Raw genomic sequence first — 19,857 nt, 5'->3', positions numbered from 1 at the left:
TTTCACAGCATCGCATTTATCTTAAGCATTCCTTAAGAACGGTCTCAGAAACTGGCCTCTATGGATTTTCTTTCCCTGCTCTCTTATTTTTTTTTTCCCCTAGATTACAGAAATACTGTGTATGCGTTATACAGAACTCAAACATTTCGGAAAATGAAGCTCCCCCACCCTGCTGCTCCCAGGACAGGTCATGGGGTGCGTCTCCTCTACACGTTCCCGACGGCTTCTCTCATGGGGGCTGCTGTGGGTCCCTCCTCCGCAGGAAGGCCCCGTAGAGTCCAGTGTCCTCCCGCGGTCTCTTTCTCCTTTCCCACTGGGTCTTGGGCGCCTTTCCAAGTCACCGCTCTGCAGGGTCTGGAATTGGCTTCCCGAGCTGGGCCGTGTCCAGTGTCCTGCCCTCAGGGGCGGCCCTTCCCAAACGTCTGCACATCTTACACGGAGGCAACACAATTCTCAGATTTGGTTATTTTGTTGAAAATATGCTCTTTGAGAGTCACGAGCCCCAGGATTTTAGGGCAGTAATGAGGCTAGGAGCCATGACTGGCGCTCGCGCCGGGCGTCTGCCGGCACCTGCCGGGCGGTGCTGTGGCCCGTTCCCAGATGGGACACCGACGCCCGGAGACCAGATGCCGCCCGCAGGTCCGTGCTCCGTGCCACGGCGGTGGCACCAGCCTCGTGCATGCCGCTGAAACTTAAACAGGTGGTTTTTATCAAAGGGATCCGTGCACGTGGTAGAAGAACCTAAACGCGCCCCGAGGGGGCACCGCGGGGACGGTCCCCGGCCGCCTCCGGGCTACGCTGGTGTTGGCTCACCTCGGCATGGCCCGCTGCACGCCTCTCGGCTTCTCGGTGTTCCTCGTAGTGACGTCCCCGGTGGCGAGTCGGGGTTTTGTCTTCCCTCCCCACCCGGGACCTCAGGACCGTTGGGCCCGTGCTTCCTGTAGCACCCACGGTTTCTCACTCGTGCTCTGGCCACTCCTGCCCCGGGCGGGGGAGGGACTGAGGGCCTGTTCACTGCATTTGGTTCAGTCCCCTATCCCTGTGACCCGACCCGCACATCCCCCTGCCGCCCCCGCGAACATCTGTCGCGCGGACCTGCTGGGAAGGCCTTCCTTGGGATCCCGGTCTCCCTTGGCCTGGACCCAGCCTGGGGCACCTCTGACCCTGCAGTTGGACCCCCGGGCAGTCCAGGATCTCCCTCTGCCCAGTCTTTCCCTTTCCCCGATCTGCTCCTCGGTTTTATTGGGGAACATTCTCCAGTTGCTTCCTGGAAATGGGTACAGGACAGGTGAACGAAAATCACAAGAAATCTTCCGGGCCTGAAAATCATTGTTTTTGTCCGTTCACACTAGATGAAAGGTTTCACTAGTGGAGAATTCTCAGGGGGACACATTTTTCCCTCATAACTTAAAATCACTTTCTAGCTTTGAGTGTTGCCATTAGAGAGTGTGGTGCCCCCCACCCCCACCCCCGGCTCTTGGACCGGACGTTTGTCCTCTGAGCACGCAGTGTCCCTGCGTCCCCACCTCCACCAGCACGTCTGCAGTGCTAGGAGCTGACCTTACTGTTTCCAGGGAGCCTCCCCTCATGCTCTTACCCCTCGCCGCTTTCCGTGGGCTCTGGGGGGGCTCTGGGGGGGGGGCTCTCCTCCCACCCTTCACTGAACATCTTTCTCCTCTTTTTAAAATTCGAAGAAGGTTTCCCCGTCCTCCATAAGTGCCTTAGCGGCCTTCTCACCAGCTAATCAACGCGGTCTCTGCCCTTCTGGGGTCAAGGCCATGCTCCATTTTGCTGTTTCACACCCCCCCCCCGTCTGTGAGGGCAGTGCCCTCAGCAAAGCTGGGGAGATTAGGAGGCAAGGCTGTAAATTCACTGAAATGGTGTTTCAATAAGAAATGATACTTTAATCAAAGCACTTATTTTGTAGAATAAAAAGATCCTAGTTTTCAGAAGAGTTCAAAAGGCATGAATGAAAAACAGAATTACCACTTACCTCTATGTATTCATCAAAAGTATGATCTTCTGCCTGAAAAGCCTTTCGGCTCAGCTGCCATCCCATTGAGGAGCTAATTCTGTTTTTTTGACTGAAAATTAATAATCTAATTAAAATCTCAGTAACACTCCACTCCAAAAAGACTGAGCTTCCAGAAAACCATCTGGATGATCTCTGAGGTGGTGGTGTGGGGCCAGGGCCCAGGGAGGGGTTCCAAGTGGCCCCTCCTGGGGGCTGGGTGGGGCGGTAGAGCGTAGACACTCCCAGAACCTTCCTGGGCCCACTGTTTGGGGCGCAGGGTCCGGGTTCTCTAGATGAGAGCCCGGGGCGGTCCAGGGAGGGGAGAGGACCTGACCACGCCTTACAGACTTCAGCCCGGCCTCTTCTTCCGGCTCCCTCCCTCCCCCCACCCCCACACCTGGGTGCTCCCAGGTGCCCACTCTGATCTCAGGGCCGTGCGGTCCGAATCCCAGGAGGCTGGCATGGGAGGAAAATGCTTACAGCCCCAGGGCAGACCAGGCTGGGCAGGCATCTGAGTCGGGGTGGGGGCCTGGCAGAGCTTGGGGGCATCCTGGAGGGGTGGCAATGGGTGCCACGGAAAATGCTCACTGCGGGCTCCAGGGACGGACGTGGTTGGCCAGCCTTCTGTCCCATTGGTTTTTCTGTGTGAATTCTTACTGTCATAGTGAGACCTGAAGATACCTCTTCCCACCAGGCTGTTCATTCTTTTCCAGTATCTGTAAACATAGGACGCAGAGTCATCGCCAGGCATGATTTGCATGGTCGCGGAGGTCCCGTCCTGGGCCTGGGCGGTCACAGAGCCAGCTTGGGTTTGCCCCGCTGTGACAGCCTGTGACCGCCGCCCCCCAGACCGTAAACTTCTCTCTCCTGAAACAGAAATGTGACTTAGCTGTATTCCCACAAAAGGGGCGATCAGCGACGGATGGTCTAAAGTGCACATTCCACTGCATTTCCACCTAGAATCTTGAATCAGGAAGAACAGGCATTTATTTAGTGCGATGTCTGTAGGGGGCGGCTCCTCGGCCCCTGCTGCTTCCCTGTGTGCGCAGATGCAGGCTTCCCACACACCTGGGCGGGGGCGTGGGGGGACACAAAGGGAGCAGTTCTTTGCCTAAGCCTGGCTGGTTCGGTCAGGAGAGTGTGCAGCTCTTAACCTCGGGGTCGTGAGTTCAAGCCCCACGTTGGGCGTGGCGTCTACTCCAAAAGCCAAAAAGCTTTTTTCCAGCTTTTGCAAGCAGGGAGGGAGATTTTCAGTCGAGTAGGGTACAGCTCTGCTATGGGACGCTGAGTGTCTTGGTGGGTTTCCCCAGGGTGGGAGCCTTGCTGAGCCCCAGGGCCCCCGGCCCCCCATCTCACACCTGACCCTGAGGCCCATCTTGGACTGAGCTCACGTGGCATCTCCTTTCGTCCTTCTCTTCAGATGGCGGTGCGACATCAGGGCAGCCAGGTGCCGGGAACAGCCCTCCCAGCACAGACCGGCCTGCAGGGACAGCGGAGTGGGGCTCATGGGGAAGCTCGCTGCTCCGAGGCCAGAAAGGCTGTGCGCACAAACACACGTTCTCCTGGGTGGGCCTGCTGGGCAGCTCTGGGGTCCCGGCCGGTGACCAGCTGCGCTCCGTCCCCACCGAGCTTCCCTGCAAGCGCTTGCCGGCATGAGCCACTCAGTAGCCCCCGCGCGCGCTCCCCGGTGGATTATTCCCGTTGGAAATCATTCTTTGGTGAATGGCAGCGTTTTCTCTGGGTTTTACCTCTGAGATTTAGAGGTAAATTTTCTGCACTCTTCTGCAGAATAGTGACCTGTGGCAGGCAGAACGGCCCCGTGTGTCTAAGCCCAGAAGTCGCGTGTGTCCTTGCCACTGGTAAGGGCGCCTGGTCAGTGTCAGGCAAGGTCAGGAAGCCACCTGCCCCCTGGTCGGATGTGACTCTGTCTCCGGAAGTGACGGTTCTCGTCCCTTGTGGTGTGACGCGCAGCGGGTGTGGGGTGTGTGGGAACCGAGCGGGCTGACAGGGCCGCGATGCACCAGGGCGTCCTGCGCTTCAGCACCGTCGGGCAGAACACAGTGCAGAGAATCTTCGGGACACGCTCCTCACTTTGGGGCCACGTGACCTTTGAATCACAGCTTCAGGCCGCGCGCGTGTTGGTGGCGTTTGGTTCCCAAATGGCTGCATGTGAGAAGCCTGTTTCTGAGTGTGTGAATGTTCTGCCGGTCCCGCCCTAATGTTATAAGCTTGGGTTTTGTATATTTGGTTCCAAATAAAGTTAAGAAAAAGCTGTTTTTATTACTGTTTCCTGCCTTTACCAAGCCTGTTTATATTGTTGATCACAGGCTCTGTTCACTCCTGTCTCTGCCATATCTGGGGAATCCAGTGGAGCCCTCAAAACCCCGGGCACCCGGGTGGCTCCATAGAGGGACAGAGGGGAGGATGCAAGAGCATGTGGGGCGTGTTCGGAAACCTGGGGCCTTCTGGATGGTTCCTGGTGGGGTGCTGGCCTTGGGGAGCTCTCCTGAGGGCAGAGGCCTGGGTCCTCTGTGACTTTAGGGAGGCAGGGCGAAGTGGCCTTGTCCCTGCTCCGCAGGCCGGGGTCGGTGGGGGGAGGGGCGCCTGTGGTCCGCGTGAGGCTGGCCATCTCGGCTCCGGTCAGCTCCCAGCAGGGGCACCTTTTACTGGGCTTGTTACCTCTAGTGTTTGCGTTGGTTTCCTCTGAATATTTTGTAATAGAATTAGTTTTCAGAATCAGAATTTCATTGTCGTTTGATGACCAAAGTCCATCTTGTTAATAGCAGGCGCTGTACCACGCCTGTCGCCGCTGAGCTGGGCCAAGTGAGCTCCAGCAGGAAGCGGGCCAGGGACCCTGCACCCCGGCACCGGCCAGTGTGTGCTCAGGACCCGCTTGAGCCATGGGTGTGTCTGGCCTGTATATTTGGCCGCAGTTTCCCACCTCCGATTGGCAAGGCAGCCCCGGAGAGAGGCAGCCGGTGTGGGCCACAGAGGCCGAAGCCGAGGGCCCGTCCCAGAGGTCCTCGAGCCCTCTCTCGGGCCTGTCTTCCCAGCCTTGGCCCACGGCGCCCTCGTGTGGACAGTGAGCACGCTCAGCCCCGCCTGCCTTGCGGGTGGTGCCCTTTGGGCCCAGGCTGTGTGCGGTGGGGAGCGGGGCCCACTGGGTGGCTGCTGTGTAAACCTGGTTCTCAGGACCCACAGCTCCCACTGCGAGCAGAAACCGCTGCTAGATACCACACATCACACCGGCCACGCGTGGACACCAGCTGTTCTCTGGTTGCACTCGGTCCGTCCTTGATCGGTGGCGAGATGTGGCATCATGACAACACACAGAGGAAAGGGGTCGGATTTCCCTGTGACCCTGCATCGCCCAGCATCGCCCAGCGAGGTCCTGACATCCTGTGACGTCAGGTTCTCCTTTTCAGGGTCATGAACTCAGGACGTGTCGTTTCTCTCCGCAGTGTTCCCAACTCCTGCCCGGCCAGTCCACGTGGCGCCGGGTCATCCGGCTACCGCTTTGTTCAGAACGTGACCTCGGACCTGCAGCTGGCCGCAGAGTTTGCCGCGAAGGCCGCCTCGGAGCAGCAGACAGACACGTCCGGGGGCGACAGCCCTAAGGTGCCAGGCCTCACGGCGCACGTGGCAGAGCATGGGCACACACAGGGCTGCTCCAGTGGGCGCGGCGGGCTTGCGGGTGCTGGCGTGACGAGGGGCCGCGCTCAGGGGCCGGACGGCGGCCCTCCGCCGGAGAGCGCACTTTGCTCCTTCACTCACGTCGCCCTTAGGCCCCGGGGACACTGCCCTTTCCCGCTCTGCACCTCCTCCGTGGTCTGTCCTCATCCCGTGCGTGGGGGACAGGACGGTTTCAGGGTTTTTCCTTACAGCTTTCGTATCTTAGTTCACGCTCCTCTGATACTTGTCTTCAAGTCAATTTGCAGAGGAAGTGAGAAATTTCAGAACTAAATTATGATGAAAACCTGGGGCCGGAATGGCTATCCCTCGTTGAGTGCACGCACATTGGCGAGACGGGTGGCGGTCCCTGGGACTGAGTTCGGTGGGCACGCCGCTGCCCTCTGTCCTGATCGCTGGGGCCCTCTGCAGGAGCGGGGTACACGGCTGGTGGGGCTTGCAAAGCCTGCCGGGGCTAACGGCGTGCTGCCTTTGTCCTCAGGATGAGTCGAAGCCGCCGTACTCGTACGCTCAGCTGATCGTGCAGGCCATCTCGTCCGCACCGGACAGGCAGCTAACACTAAGCGGGATCTACGCCCACATCACCAAGCATCACCCTTACTACCGGACGGCTGAGAAAGGCTGGCAGGTGAGGCCCGAGCCCGGGAAGACGGGTGCCCAGCCCACTGTGGCGGAACAAGAGAGTCAACGGGCAGGTCATTTTCTGTGGGACAGAGTGGTCCAGGGATGTCTCCGCTGATGGCCTGTGGCGCATCTGAACTCAGCGACTGGCCCCAGGGTGTCCAAATAGCCTTCTCCCCTCCGACGTCCAGAGAAGGGAGGTTAGTTCCTACACCTTGCAGTGTTTTCACACTTACCGTGCCTTCCGATCCTGCGCTGTGTTGGAAATGGACCATGCACATGTACCAGGACCATCAGACCTCGTGTCACGCTTGTTCTGGGATGTTCTCCCCATGGTTGCTCTTTTCCTCTGGCCAGTTGACTTAGTACGAGTTCTGACCCACATACTCCTAGGCCATGGCTTGTCTTTCTGTTTCACTTTTTCTACAAGGAACGCTGTGCTGGATTTTGTTAGGAAAAGCCACCACTGTGCCTTTGTACTTCCTGGTAGAATCCAGTGACCTTGACACCCCCTGGAGCGCCCTTGCCAGCGCGAATGCTGGGCTGTCCCATCACCTCTGGTCTCATGTCTGTTAACGTTCAGATGCAGTTTGTTTTCTGACTTGCTAACTGACGAGTATCTCTTCTTGCCCACAGAATTCAATCCGACACAACCTCTCTTTGAACCGTTACTTTATTAAAGTCCCTCGTTCCCAGGAGGAGCCCGGGAAGGGGTCTTTTTGGCGAATAGACCCTGCCTCAGAAGCGAAGCTCGTGGAACAGGCATTCCGAAAACGGAGGCAGAGGGGCGTCTCCTGTTTCCGCACCCCGTTCGGGCCTCTGTCGTCCAGGTAAGCCCCTGCTCTGCTCCTCGGTCAGCATCCTGGCTCCCCCACACGTCCGCATTCACGGGAGTCTTTGGCACTGTAAACGTGTCACCTTTGTGTTTTTGAGCGAGACGATGTCAGGACAGTAAAGTTAGTAGGCGGACCACTGGCTGCGCCTCGGACGTGTCCGTTCTCAGAAGCCGAGACACAGGCGGTAGTGGGAACAGACCCTAAAACCAGAGAGGAGTGGAAGGGGCCTGCAGGGTTCTGTGGAAGCTGGCAGGGGGACCGACCGAGCAGGTCTGGTCGAGCTCAAGCACGCTGTCAATTAATGAAGCCGACGTCGGGATGTGGCCGCCGTCTGCCCTCTGGTCGGGGCCCCTCCCGCTCCGTGTGCGCGCGGCCAACCCGGTCCATCGGGCCGAGCTGCACGTGGACAGGCCCAGAGGTCTTCCCAAGGCCACCAGTCCAGGCAAAGCATGGGGCAAGAGAGAGCAGATGCTCTCCGTTGGCACCTGGTGCTTTCCACCTCGTCGTGTAGCAAATGTGATTCCGTGAAAGGCTGCTCAGACATCCAGAAATGTCTGGTACAGGGTCTGCGGTGGTTCTCGGTGCCGTAGCCAAAGTAGAAGTTGGAACAGAGGTGACGGTCGTGCTGGTAAGGTAGGAATTCAGAACGTTTCAGCTGAGCTCAGGGTTTCCAGAACACCACACTGCTTGAATAGGGCTTGGAGAGAAATGTTGCTAGAGTAGCTGAGTTTGCTAGGGCTGCAGTGGGGGCCTACAGGCCTGGCGGCCGGCCGCACCTCTCTCACGCTGGTGCGGCCAGAGGTCACGGTGGCGGCGGGGTGCGCACCTCCAAGGCGTAAGGGCGTCTGCCCCAGGCCTCTCCGGCGCCCCTGGGCTCGTGCAGGCAGCTCCCTGACCTCTGCCTTCATCTCCCCTGCCATTCTCCCCGAGCATGTCGGTGTCTCGATTGCCCCTTTGAGGACATCGGTCACTGGGTTAGGGACCATCCTACCGACTCCAAGGTCCCCTTGTGAGGCACGGGTGACTTCTGGGGACACAGTCCCACCTGTAACAGTGACCGCCACGACATTGCACTTGTTAGATCAGCCTGTCGGCCGGCTAGGGGAGCAGTTCCGGGGCTGGCTCTGTGCACCCAGCGCTGCCCAGGGAGCCCTGATAAGGGGTGTCTCTGGAGGACGATGAGGTGGGCCCGTCTTCACGGTCACTCTGGGAGTGAGGGACACAATCTCGTGAATCTGCATAGTGGCAGGCAGGAAATTCTTGGGCCCAGGAGGAAGCTGTGTGAGCTGTGTCTTAAGGAGAGGGAGGGACTCTCATGGCTGCAGAACCTGGATTTTTTTAGGAGGGAGGCAGTGGGTGTGTTTGTGTTGGGTGGGAGGCAGGTAGCAGCAGGGCAGATTTGGTGCAGAGTTAAAGAGGGTCTGCCAGGAGTTTGGGCTCCTGAGGTCAGAAGGAAGGCTGTCATAGGCTTGGGGGCTGGGAGGGACCTGGGTGGGAGGCAGACGAGCCAGCCGAGAGGTGGGAGAAGCAGGAGGGCTTGAGGGCAGGGGCCGGGGGAGGGTGCCAGGTCTGTGCCCGAGGAGACCAGGGCGCCCACAGCACCCCGTGTCTGGAGAGGCAGACGGTGTTTACTGTGGCTGACGTAAATGCAGAGCGAAGACTGCTGCCCCTAGGCAGCCCCAGCGTCCTGCCTTGGAGAGTTTGCGTTGACCCTGGGATTCTGTTCGCGGGACCGTGCGTCCCCACGCTGCGCAGCCGGCCCCCGGCCAGCCCCAGCAGGGCACGAGCTGGACCACAGTGCTCTGTTTTAGAACCTAGGCGAACGGTGACGGAGGGAGCAGCCTTCCCCGGACTATTAGCCATGCAAGCCGAATAGCCGGGCGCCCAAAGCCGATGTGCTCCTTCGGCCGTGGGCCTGTCCTGGTGGGAAATTCGCGCCCATCCCACCAAAGCCTATGTCTTTAACGCTTTCGTGGAGGACCGGCTGGTCCCCTTCAGGAAGTAAGTGCTCTGGGAAGATAACGCAGCGTCCTATCGGGTAGCTCGTTGCCACCGCAGAATGTTATGTTAGTGGTGGAAACACCTCACGAGGACAGAGAAGCACCAGGAAAGGCTGATGAGGTGCCGTGTGGCGTGGATGTTGGCATGTTTGTGTTCTGCGAAACACCACTTTCGTTTGACCTTGTGTGCTCACTACCATGGTCCTTCTCTTGTTCCTTCCGCAGGAGTGCTCCAGCTTCACCCACTCACCCTGGGCTAATGTCCCCTCGTTCTAGTGGCCTGCAGACCCCAGAGTGCCTGTCTCGAGAGGGCTCACCCATTCCACACGACCCTGACTTTGGGTCAAAGCTAGCTTCTGTTCCAGAGTATCGGTATTCCCAAAGCGCACCTGGTAAGAATGCTCTTGTCCCTCCTCCTGGCGTGGCAGAGCGGAGCCTCGCGTGCCCGCGGGCCTTAGAGGTCGCGCTCCTTCTCGTGCAGGCTCTCCGGTCAGCGCCCAGCCGGTGATCATGGCCGTGCCTCCCCGGCCGCCCAGCCTGGTGGCCAAGCCCGTCGCCTACATGCCAGCATCTCTAGTGACGGCACAGCCGCCCTCAGGCCACGCGATCCACGTGGTGCAGCAGGCTCCCCCCGTCACCATGCTCAGGGTGGTCACCACCTCCGCCAGCTCCGCCAACGGGTACATCCTTGCCAGCCAGGCCTCGGCAGGGGGCGCCCACGAGGCGGCGGGCACAGCCGTGCTGGACCTGGGCGGCGAGGCCAGAGGTAACGCGGTCGTGCGCTCACCGGGCTGGGATGGGTACGGCCGTCCTTGGTCTCCAGGATGGAGCCCGGCAGCCTGGGCCACGGGGCGGCAGCGCCCACGTGCTGGGGCCACAGGCCGTCTCTGGGGGCCGATGGTTCTCAGGCTGCCGCCTTTCCTCCCTGCTACTTGCTTTTTTGGGGTGCATGTCCTTTTAAATCCTCACCAATCGTCATCCAAAGCGTGCCCTCCTTGGGTGGTGGCGCCTCCAGGTGCGCGGCCCCCGAGGTGACAGCCCTGCGTCACGGGCTTGAAGTTGTGGTCTGGAGGGTGATTGCTCTGGAACCTCCAGCCGGGAGTCCTTAAAAGTCACGTAAAATAAAAAGTCGCCGCAGATTCCTACGTTGGGCGTCTCGGGCCCAGGGGGTCATGGGGTCAATACTGAAAATGCAGCCAATACGGCGGGAGCCCCGGCGGGAGCCCTTGAGCCGCACACGGTCTCCTGGGCTCACGGGCCTCCATCTGCTGGCCCCGGCAGCCCGTTCATAGCGTCACGATGACGAAGCATTTTGGAGAAAGAAGACCATGGTTCCAAGTGCCGATCTTTTCATTCCAAATAATGTTTTCTTTCTCCGATTACGTTTGGGTTGGTTAAAGTTCAAGGTACTTAGATGTTTTTCTAAAACCCTAGTAATCGTTTTTTTCTTGTTTGGAATGTGTTTCATTGGTGGGATGTTTCTTTTGAGAATAGTCGATGCTTCAAAACCGCGGTCCGTTCCCCCCATAAACAGACTTCCTGCTGAGCACAAAGAGGGCGGGCCGCCCCGACAGGCGGACGGGCTCTGACACGCCTTCTCCCTGCAGGCCTGGAAGAGAAGCCCACCATCGCGTTCGCCACCATCCCCGCCGCCAGCCGCGTCATCCAGACCGTGGCCAGCCAGATGGCCCCGGGCGTCCCCGGACACACGGTCACCATCCTGCAGCCAGCCACACCGGTGACCCTCGGGCAGCACCACCTCCCTGTCCGGGCCGTCACTCAGAACGGGAAGCACGCGGTCCCCACGAACAGTTTAGCCGGCAGCACTTACGGTGAGGTCCTGTCCACACCTGCTCGGCTCAGCCCCGCCCTTCCGCCCGTGGTGCCCATGGTGTGTCCACTCAACCCGGTGGTCCCCTCGCTGTGGCCCGCTTATTGAGCATCTGCGCCCCGCGGGCAGTGGGGTCAGGCCGGGGCCCGAGCCCTGCCGCGGAGGGAGATGGCCACGTCACAGCGCTCGTGCCCCGCTGGGTCAGACGGGAGGTCGGAGGAAAGGGAGGAAGGGAAGCAGTTGGAGGTGGGCAGGGAGGGTGGGCGCGCACGGAGCAGGGGTGCGGCTGCCGGGAGGGTGGCGGGGGTGTTCAGTGTGCGTGGGGTGGTTCAGGGCAGGCGGCCCGTGTTAAGCACCTGCTGGAGGTGAGGGCAGGAGCCCTGGCTGTCTGCAGGGGTGTGAACGGCTGCAGCAGAGGAGGTCCCGGTACACGGGGGGCGGGCACCCAGGGGCCAGGCGTGCTGGGAGCCAGGGTCCGCTGTGGCCTACCTGGCCTCGCGCAGTGAGCGCGCGTGCTCAGAGCACGTCCGCGCTGGTCCTCACCCGATCCCAACGCAGATATTTTTTTCCTCCACTCCTAGCCCTCACGAGCCCCCTGCAGCTCCTGGCGGCCCAGGCTAGTTCGTCCACGCCAGTGGTGGTCACACGGGTGTGCGAGGTGGGGCCCGAGGAGCCGGCAGCAGCGGCCGCCACCCCAGCGACCCCGGCCACCGCTGCCACCTCTGCCTCTTCCACCGGGGAGCCCGAGGTCAAAAGGTCACGCGTGGAGGAGCCCAGTGGGACTGTGACGGCGCAGGCCGGCGTGATCGCGGCCGCCGGCCCGCAGGGACCTGGAACCGGGGAGTGAAGTCACCTGCATGTCGTCCGAGTGGGATGCTCGCCAAAAGGGATTCTGGAGCCGGGCCCTGACCGCCGGCCTCCTGCCGCCTGTGGACCGTGACGCGGAGGCTCCACGCTGACCTGCGCACGTGCCGAGCGGACAGGGCGGCCTCCACCCGCCTGCACCCGGACACGCTCGTCCTCCTTGTTCTGTCTCCTGCCCCTGCTGTGGTTTAAAACAAAACACATAAACAAGTTCAGACAGCTGATTGTACGATTCGGGAATGCTTGTTTTTATTTTCCTTCTCCCTCACACCGTTTTCTCTCCCAGGCCTGTGGTCGAGGGCTGGATCACGGGCCGACCCGGCCACGTGCAGAGGCGAGGCTTCCAGAGCAGCCTTCAGCCTTGAGGACGGACAGAGGCCTGCACGGGAGGGGCCGGCGGGCATAAGGCCCATTGGCCGAGTGGGAGGAGGCCGGAGAGAGGCAGGACCTGTCAAAGCTCAGACTGTTGTGGGCTTTTCGCCCTAAAATAGTGACCTAGAAAGTCTTGGCATTAATCGGGGGGAGGGGGCTCTGGTTTGGCTTTGGACTCCAGATACTTCTTGTCTTGTTGAAACGAATTGAGGCTTAAAATCTGAGGTAAACGCAGAAGGAAGCTTGTGTTTGTGAGGTCCGCATCTGTGAACAGTGGCTGTGGGTCTGGGCTGCGGACCGGCATTAATCCCGTGGGGAGTCGCCGCTGCCGTTCTGTCTGCTAACTTCAAGAAAGATCGACGGCGCCTGGATTGGCTTTGGGGGCAGAGAGTTGTCTGGGTGAGGAGCCGGCGGCCCTCGTCCAGAGGCTCCGAAGCCAGGAATCCGTGAGCCCTGCGTCCTCTGAGGGGCCTGAGGCCCCAGCGCCTGGACGCCGTGGGACGCACAGCGCTGGCATGGGCCTCTCCCACCACCACTGTCACCGAGTCCCACTCGCTTTCCTGCCGACACGTACCTCCTGCTGTGCGTCCCGCCGCCTCCTGCGTCTGCCGCTCTGGGGCCACGAGCGGTGGCCGCACCGCCCCTGCGCTCGGCTCTTGCGGACTCCGTCGGTCTTGCCCTCGAGCCGACGAGTGGCACCAGCTCCCCTGGGAGGAACCCCTGCCCTTGCAGACGCCCCTGCTGCCTGGAGCTGTCACCGGACAGGAGGTGAGCCCGCGCTGCCACATTTATAGCCCAGTTCGGGATCCAGATTATAGTTCTCCAGCTCCCCGTGGAGAACGTTCTCAGGAAATGTTAAGCGCGTCTGTGAAGAGTGACTTTAAACTGGGCTGGCCACCTCGGCACTGGACCCCACCCGGCACAGCAGCCCCAGGCCCCGCACAGAAGTCCAGCGGGGACAGTTTTTCTTCCTGGAAGTAGCCTGTCCTCGGCATTAGTCTCCCCTCAGCAAAGCTGCCTGCCCCTCCTGCCCCAAGAGCGTGCGGCCCCTGGAAAGCCGCCGAGAGAAGGAGGCCTCGCGGGCCACGTCAGGTACTGGCTCAGAACGAGAGGGAAACCGGGGAACACAATCTCGAGGCTGTTCGGGCGAGATTGCCTTGTGTGCCAAGCGTGCCGTGCCCGACGGCAGGGCTCGTCGGTGGCCAGGGTGGGTGTGACGAGCTGTCTCGCTGCCACATTTGCCCGTTGCCGGGGCCACGTGCAGAGCATCCTCCTGCCTGGCCCGGGGTGACGCCTGTCCTGGCGTCCCTCAAGCCCCAAGCCAGTCGTTTTCTATGGCACCAACCTTTAAGTGGGAAAAAAGCTCTTTTGTGAAATCCACACCTGTTGCCTTCAGTGACGTCGGGATGGAATTGGCCGGGTGTGCCGTCCTCGGTGATGAGAAGTCACGCTCTGTTCCGCATCGACATTTTCTGTTGCTTTATAAACTTTGTCTTTTACAGAGTCTGGTGTGTTTGAGAGGGCACGCGGGTCGGGCGGAGGCCGTGGCACGATGCACATGGCAGTTCACCTCCTTGCCGCGGGCCTAACCTTTGAGGGTCTGACCCCAGGGCCTGCCTCCGGCTCACCTACTGCTTCTCCGCCGCCGTGGTCATCGTTTACAGGGTCCTTGTGAGGGGGGTTGCCCGGGTTTGCTGGCACCATCTACAGAGAACACGGGACGGTCGCCCACGGACACGCGTCAAGCCTTTGCCTCATCGGGTCAGTCTGGCCCTGACCCTTTGCTCTCCCAGCTTTTGAGACGTTTTGGTTTCTGCTCCTTTTTGGTGATGATCGCTCTCTATTCGGGCAGTGGTTCCATGAGGAGGGAGCGCAGAGGGGTCAGAACGTTGGTGGTGGTATTCTGCCACGTGGAGAGCTCGCGCCTTTTCCGCTCCTGCTGGGACCGAGAAGGAGACCCTGTGGGGTCAGCTCAGGCTGGGCCTTGGGGGAACGGCCCCTCGGGGTTCACAGACAGTGAGCTTCTGGATGGGTTTCTGGTCATCTGACCAGACAGCAGGCCTGGCCCCTGCCGGCACACGTCCTGGGACGGTAGCCGAAGGCCCAGGGCAGCCCGCGCCTCAAGGAGACGCACCTTACAGCACAGCGGTCTGTGCTCTCAGAGCCGACCAAGGGATGGTCTCCACCAGCTGGGAAGCAAGGGCACCAGGCCAGACGTGACCCGAGGACTGCGGCCCTCTGAATCTGGCCTGCCTGTGACCCACCGCAAGCGTGGGTTGTAGAGGGCGGGCCAACCCCAGCCAAGATCGGCAGAAGTGGAAATAGGTCAATTCTGGCATGGTGCTGGGGTCACCATGGCCTCAGGGGTCCGAGGACCTTCTCTTTGATCTCCCAGGGGCTCGAGTGTGTGTGGAGAGGGCAGCCAGGCCAAAGGTATGCGGCTTTGGGACGGGCCCACCTCCTCCTGCGCCGTGACCCAGGGCACGCAGGCCCTCTGCACCCGGTGGTACCAGGTTCCTCTTCTCAGTGTCCTGCTTGACCGGTCGCCACGTTTACCAGCACCAGAGACAGGAAAACACCCTCTCCGCACAGGAAGGAAGTCACACAAGTAACTCCTTTTCAGTAGTGTGCGTTTCGCACCAGGTATAGTCTGGTATCGTGTTGGAAGGAGGAGGGTTGTACCCAGACGTCACGGTGGTGTCACAGGGCCCAGTGCATGGAGCGGTGTGGGACACACAAAGCCACGGAGGCATGGCTCCTGGCGCCCTAGGGTGGACCTCCTGAGCTGTCTGCATCCTTCTTCCATGCTGAGGCCCTCCCAAGTACCGCGTGCTGGCCTCAGACGGGCCAGTGCAGTGCCGTGGGGAATCAGACCGTCCCCTTTGCATCTCCTCTGTAAATTCCTAAAGGTTACGTGGCCTGCATCCCTCCGTGAGGTTCAGCAGGTGTCGGAACAGCCCCTAGTCCTGCCCCACGCTCCGGGGACGGCAGGACCCATTGCTGGGTCCACCGTGCAGAGCAGCACGAGGCCAGCCCTGGGGTTATGGGGTCTGCGTGCCCCCGGCCACGCCTGTCAGCTTCACTCTCCCACGGGCTCGTGTTTGAGGGTTGCTGTTTTTCTTTTTCTTTGTTTAAGAACCAAGCCAAGTAGAGAAGATGAGGAGGGTTTTCCGGGTTGATAACATGAGTATTCCGTGATTCTCGAGCTGGGAGGGAACGAGTTCAGGGTGGGGGTGTTGCCACGGCTGGAGGGCGGGGATCCCCACTTTGCCTCAGGCAGCCTGACCCCAGAGGGTTCAGTGGGGAGCCCCTGGTCCCTCTTCTGCTCCTCGCTGGGACTGGCAGAGGACTGGCTCAAGGCCTCGCGTATCACTGGGTCCGTGCTCTCGCTTCCCTGAGAACGGGTCTCCGTGGAGACCCAGAGTGATGGGTCTGACCCATCTGGACCACCTGCTTCTGCCCTGAGACACAGCCTTGTCCCTGGGACGCCAGAGCCCCGCCGTTAGTGACAGGGGGCCCTCCTGCATGTCACCCAGGACCAGAAGTTCCACGGAAGCTCCGCCCACCACCAGGCGCTGCCGTTTGCCCTGCATTTTTACACAGGACTAAAGTGAAAATCTTCTTGGAATTAGTGAGACTTGGGGATCTTGTGTCTCCGTTATCCTAACTGCTGGTTTTGGCGCTCACCGTTTCAGCCAAGAGTGAGCGGAGCATCTGTCTCTAGGGAGAAACCCCACAAAGCACTTCGTCCAGTCCTGGCACCTGCTTGTTATTGGGGTGCACTTGGGAGAAGCAGGGATCCAGGCGGGGGTGGGGGGCAGCCGCGGGCCTGCTGCACGGGGCCTGCTGTGTAAGAGCCGTGTCCGCAGCCTACTTCCTGCGGGTTCTAGTTTCCCACTGGCGTCCCAGACCGGCCAGAGAGTCTCCGGGGGGCTCTCTCTTCTTTGCTCCAACCCTGTTATTTTAAGAGTCAAATACAATTGGAAGAATTCTGGCTCCTCCTGCATTCGGGAATCTTGTTCTTTTGATTCATCCCACTATTTATCGATGGTTTACTCCATGTCAGAAACAGTAAAAGTGCCCGGGAGGGAGGTTCCTAGCCACAGTAAGGGGGCTTGCCCTTCTGAGCTGTCTCCCAGAGTCACGAGGTGCGTGGTGACCTGGCCCCTCAATGCCGAGCGAGCGGGCTGGGCTGGAACGAGGTCTGCGCCTACGAGGTGGGTTTTCCCACACGAAGTCAATGGGTGTGAAGGATGTTCACCTGGCCTTGTGGTCTCTTAAGCTCTTAGCCTCTAAGTTTCTGTGTTAACTAATCCCCATCTTTTTCTTTTTTTTTTTTTAATCCATAAGAAATGGGATTTAAAATCAAACATTTAAAGTTTGGCCCTTCCCTGCTTCCCTCCCAGCTTCCTTTCCGGAAGGCTTTCTGGATACCCTGTATTCTTATTTACAGGGCTCGGTTTGTATTTCAGGATGGGGGTCAGGGAGGAAAGAGACAAAAGTGTGACCCCGACTCTCGCCTGGATCCGCCGAGTTCAGCCCATGCCCTGCAGCTCGGCCCACGCGAGCTGAGATTTTTTTTTTCCTTACTTGCTGGCAATTCTCCTGTAAAGATAATTTGGGGGGCGGGTGTTAGGGGGGTGTGTGTGCGCGCGCGTGTGAGAGTGTGTTTTCTTACAGCGGCTGTCTAAAGTATTTTCTGCAGTACACGTGATAATCAGTGCTTTAAAAGCAGTGGTACCCCAGACAGTGGAAACTAGCTCATGGGATCGGAGGCCCCGCCGTGCTGCCAGTTTCCACCACCTGTGTGCACGTCGGTCCGCGGGAAGCCCAGGGGGGCCCAGACGCCCCACAGGTGGCAGGGAGCCAGCAGTCCCGTCCTCAGAAAGACGAGAGGCCCACAGCAGCTGGGCCCGCCTGCGTTTTCATTTCAAATGGGATACAGTATTTTTTTAATAAGGAGCCATACTTTTTTTTAAAAGTTTGAGATCTGAATGTGATTTCTAATTGTATCAGACATTAATGTTTTAAAGCTATAACAAAGTTTAAAAATTTCTACTTTTTGTTTTTCATTTATTTTAACTGTCCTTTTATCTATTAAATTGTTGTATGTGGATGGGGAAGTTCGGTTTCTCCTCTTAGCATTTGTTTCTATAACCAGAAATAAAATTATATATTACAGAAATGAGCCTGGGGCTCCGTGTGGTCCTTGGGAGTGGCTCCTGGGGGACAGACGGGTGGATGGGCAGATGGCCCGGACACGCAGCCCCCGTGCGCTCCCTGGACAGGGGGCGCCTGACCTGAGGGGCCGCTGCTGGGGAAGGTGCGCGTTTTCCCGTTGTGCTCAGTAGCCCACTCCTGGGAAGGCGCGAATTGACGGGAGCTGCCCGTGACTTCCTGGCCTCACCGAGCCTCAGCGAATTCCCTGCATCCGAGTGTTTGCAGCCCCAGGGACGGGAAGACCACTCCCCTCTGCCCCTGGCCCGTGGAGCCTCGCCCCGCTCCTGGGCACCAACAGCTCAGCTGGGGGATGCCCCGGGTGGCTGCGCCCGTGCACCCCCCGAAGCAGACCCTGGACAGCTGGGGGTCCCTCCTGCCGGCACTCGGCCACATGAGACTTCCTGCCCCTGTGTGCATGTCGTCTCTTAGGTCTTGCTTGTTCTGGGTACTGAGGGCAAAGCGGAGGGCCGCAAGGCAGAGGTGGTCTGCCCGGACGCCGGAGTCAGACTTGATTCAAAGTCCGGCGGGGGTGGGGGGGGCTTTAGGCTGCAAGAAGCTCCATGTCTTCATCCACAGAACGGGCGCCCCCGTCTCGCAGTGTTCCGTGCATCACGTGGCCCAGGGCACATCGGCTGTGGTGAAACCCCCTCTCTGCGGCGCCCGCCGGCTTTACGATTAAGTCATCGCGCGAAAAAGTGTGCCTCTGCTGGACTTGGCTCTCAGAGAAGTGTGTGCTTGTCACACAACGCACCTTTGGTCAAGGTTCTCTAGTCCATGCGCCTGTCGCTCGTCACCTCTTGGAGCGTCAGTCACTGGCCTTTTCCAGGTCTGCAGGAGCCCACGGCTGTAGCAGACACGTGAACACGGCTGTCCTTCACGTTACCCCGCGGACACCGTACGAGTCTAATGGTAAGCCTTCCCGCACCAGTAACAGGACGTCTGAGGATTTTGGCCAAATAACAAGCAAGAATGAGGATGGTAAGTCTCGAGAGCTATGATGGCCAGTGAGCATCTTCCTGAAATGCGCAGTTTTTTTCAGTTTTGGTTTTGACTGAGACAACCATTTCTCACTAGTAAGACCTTGAGATTGGGGCGCCTGGGTGGCTCGGTCGGTTAAGCATCCGACTCTTGATTTCGGCTCAGGTCGTGATTTCAGGGTCTTGAGTTCGAGCCCCACGATGGGCTCCACGCTGGTCATGGAGCCCACTTAAAACATAAACAGAAAGATAGTAAAAATCAGACCTCAAGATAACATCTTACACAAATGAGAACTTTGTGAGAAACCGTCGTGTATCGTTACCGTTGGGAAGAGGCTTGGGGCGTGCGTGCGTCCGGAGAGAGAACGGTCCTGGCGCACTGTGTTCTCAGAAGCGAAGCCGGGCTAGTACCGAAGCGAGGCACCACAGAGCGACTGCACATCCAGCCACGTCCATGGTTGCCGAAGCTGGACACACACCGAGGGTTCACCGACAGCGGGACGGCCGAGCGCTGGTAAGTCCCTGTGGTCCTCACAGGTGTCCGGGGAAGGAGCCACAGAGAAGGCTCCACGCCGCAGGGCCCCATTTGTGTGAAGCGCTAACAGGCAGAACCGACCCACGGTGATAAGAGGAGGCGCCGGGGACCAGCAGGGAGGGCTGGGCCGGGGTCAGCTTGCCACAGCGGCTCGCTACGTCTTCAGAAATTTGGGCAGCCAGCTGCTAAAGCCATTCTTCAAATTTTAATGATACAAACTTACAATTAAATACATTACATTAAAAATGAAGGTGGTAAGTACGCGGTTCCTCTCTTACTATCGTTTGACTCTATCTCTGCTCTCTGGGTCATTGCCCTCCCTCGTGTCCGTTCGGTTTCTGCGGCTCTCCCAGCGGTGCAGTGACGTCACGTTGGCAGCCTGAAATCTGCCGTTTGGGGGGTATTTGTACACGGAAATCATCAAACGCTACAGGTCAGCCCCTCGCCCCCCCAAGCCCCCCGTCCCGGTGAGCCAGGTAAACATTTACCAGCATACCACGGATTAGTGGGAAGGATCACGGAGTTCACTCAAAATCTATGTACTTAGTATGTATCTTACCTTAATAAACATCCTTTTAAGCCACGAAACTAGTGTTGGAACTCCTTCCCAGGTCTCAGATGGCGTAGGTCTCAACGCAGGTGCCGTGGATTTGCTGTGCGCGCCTCGGCCCAGGTGAGCCAGCGAACTCCCTCCACAGCCGTGGGTCGTGATCGAGCTACCGGCAGCCTCACTCCCAACCTCCTGTGCGCTTGCGATTCCGGGGTGGGGCCCCGCCTCTGCTCGTCAGCCTCGCCCTTCAGTACCGGGGAAGAGTGCGTCCTGTCCGACAGCATCCTTCATCTAACGATGTGACAACAGTAGGCGACTGCAGTTAGTTTCCGCAGCCCAGCCGGGGC

The 19,857-nt window shown here is 59.4% G+C and overlaps 1 protein-coding gene across 1 annotated transcript; it reads left to right on the top strand.

Moving 5' to 3' along the window:
• Positions 1-4,029: 4,029 nt before the first annotated feature.
• FOXK1 (forkhead box K1) lies at positions 4,030-17,405 on the top strand. The gene is made up of 8 exons (XM_044915290.1): positions 4,030-4,160; positions 5,440-5,632; positions 6,186-6,332; positions 6,962-7,155; positions 9,387-9,553; positions 9,643-9,927; positions 10,769-10,993; positions 11,574-17,405. Exons 1-8 carry the CDS (start codon positions 4,030-4,032, stop codon positions 11,837-11,839), a joined length of 1,608 nt encoding a protein of 535 aa, XP_044771225.1. The 3' UTR covers positions 11,840-17,405.
• Positions 17,406-19,857: the final 2,452 nt, after the last annotated feature.

The sequence above is a fragment of the Neomonachus schauinslandi genome, chromosome 5, assembly GCF_002201575.2.
Source record: "Neomonachus schauinslandi chromosome 5, ASM220157v2, whole genome shotgun sequence".
NCBI lineage: Eukaryota > Metazoa > Chordata > Mammalia > Carnivora > Phocidae > Neomonachus > Neomonachus schauinslandi.
Note: the sequence above shows the minus strand (reverse complement) of the source record. Positions and strands in the feature narration are given on the sequence as shown.

Bases quoted from the DNA above. Each gene is read 5' to 3' on its own strand.
- FOXK1 (XM_044915290.1), top strand. From the start codon at position 4,030: ATGCACCAGGGCGTCCTGCGCTTCAGCACCGTCGGGCAGAACACAGTG. The intron at 6,333-6,961 runs GTGAGGCCCGAG...TCTTGCCCACAG, and splicing joins CGGCTGAGAAAGGCTGGCAG to AATTCAATCCGACACAACCT. The intron at 9,554-9,642 runs GTAAGAATGCTC...CTTCTCGTGCAG, and splicing joins GTATTCCCAAAGCGCACCTG to GCTCTCCGGTCAGCGCCCAG.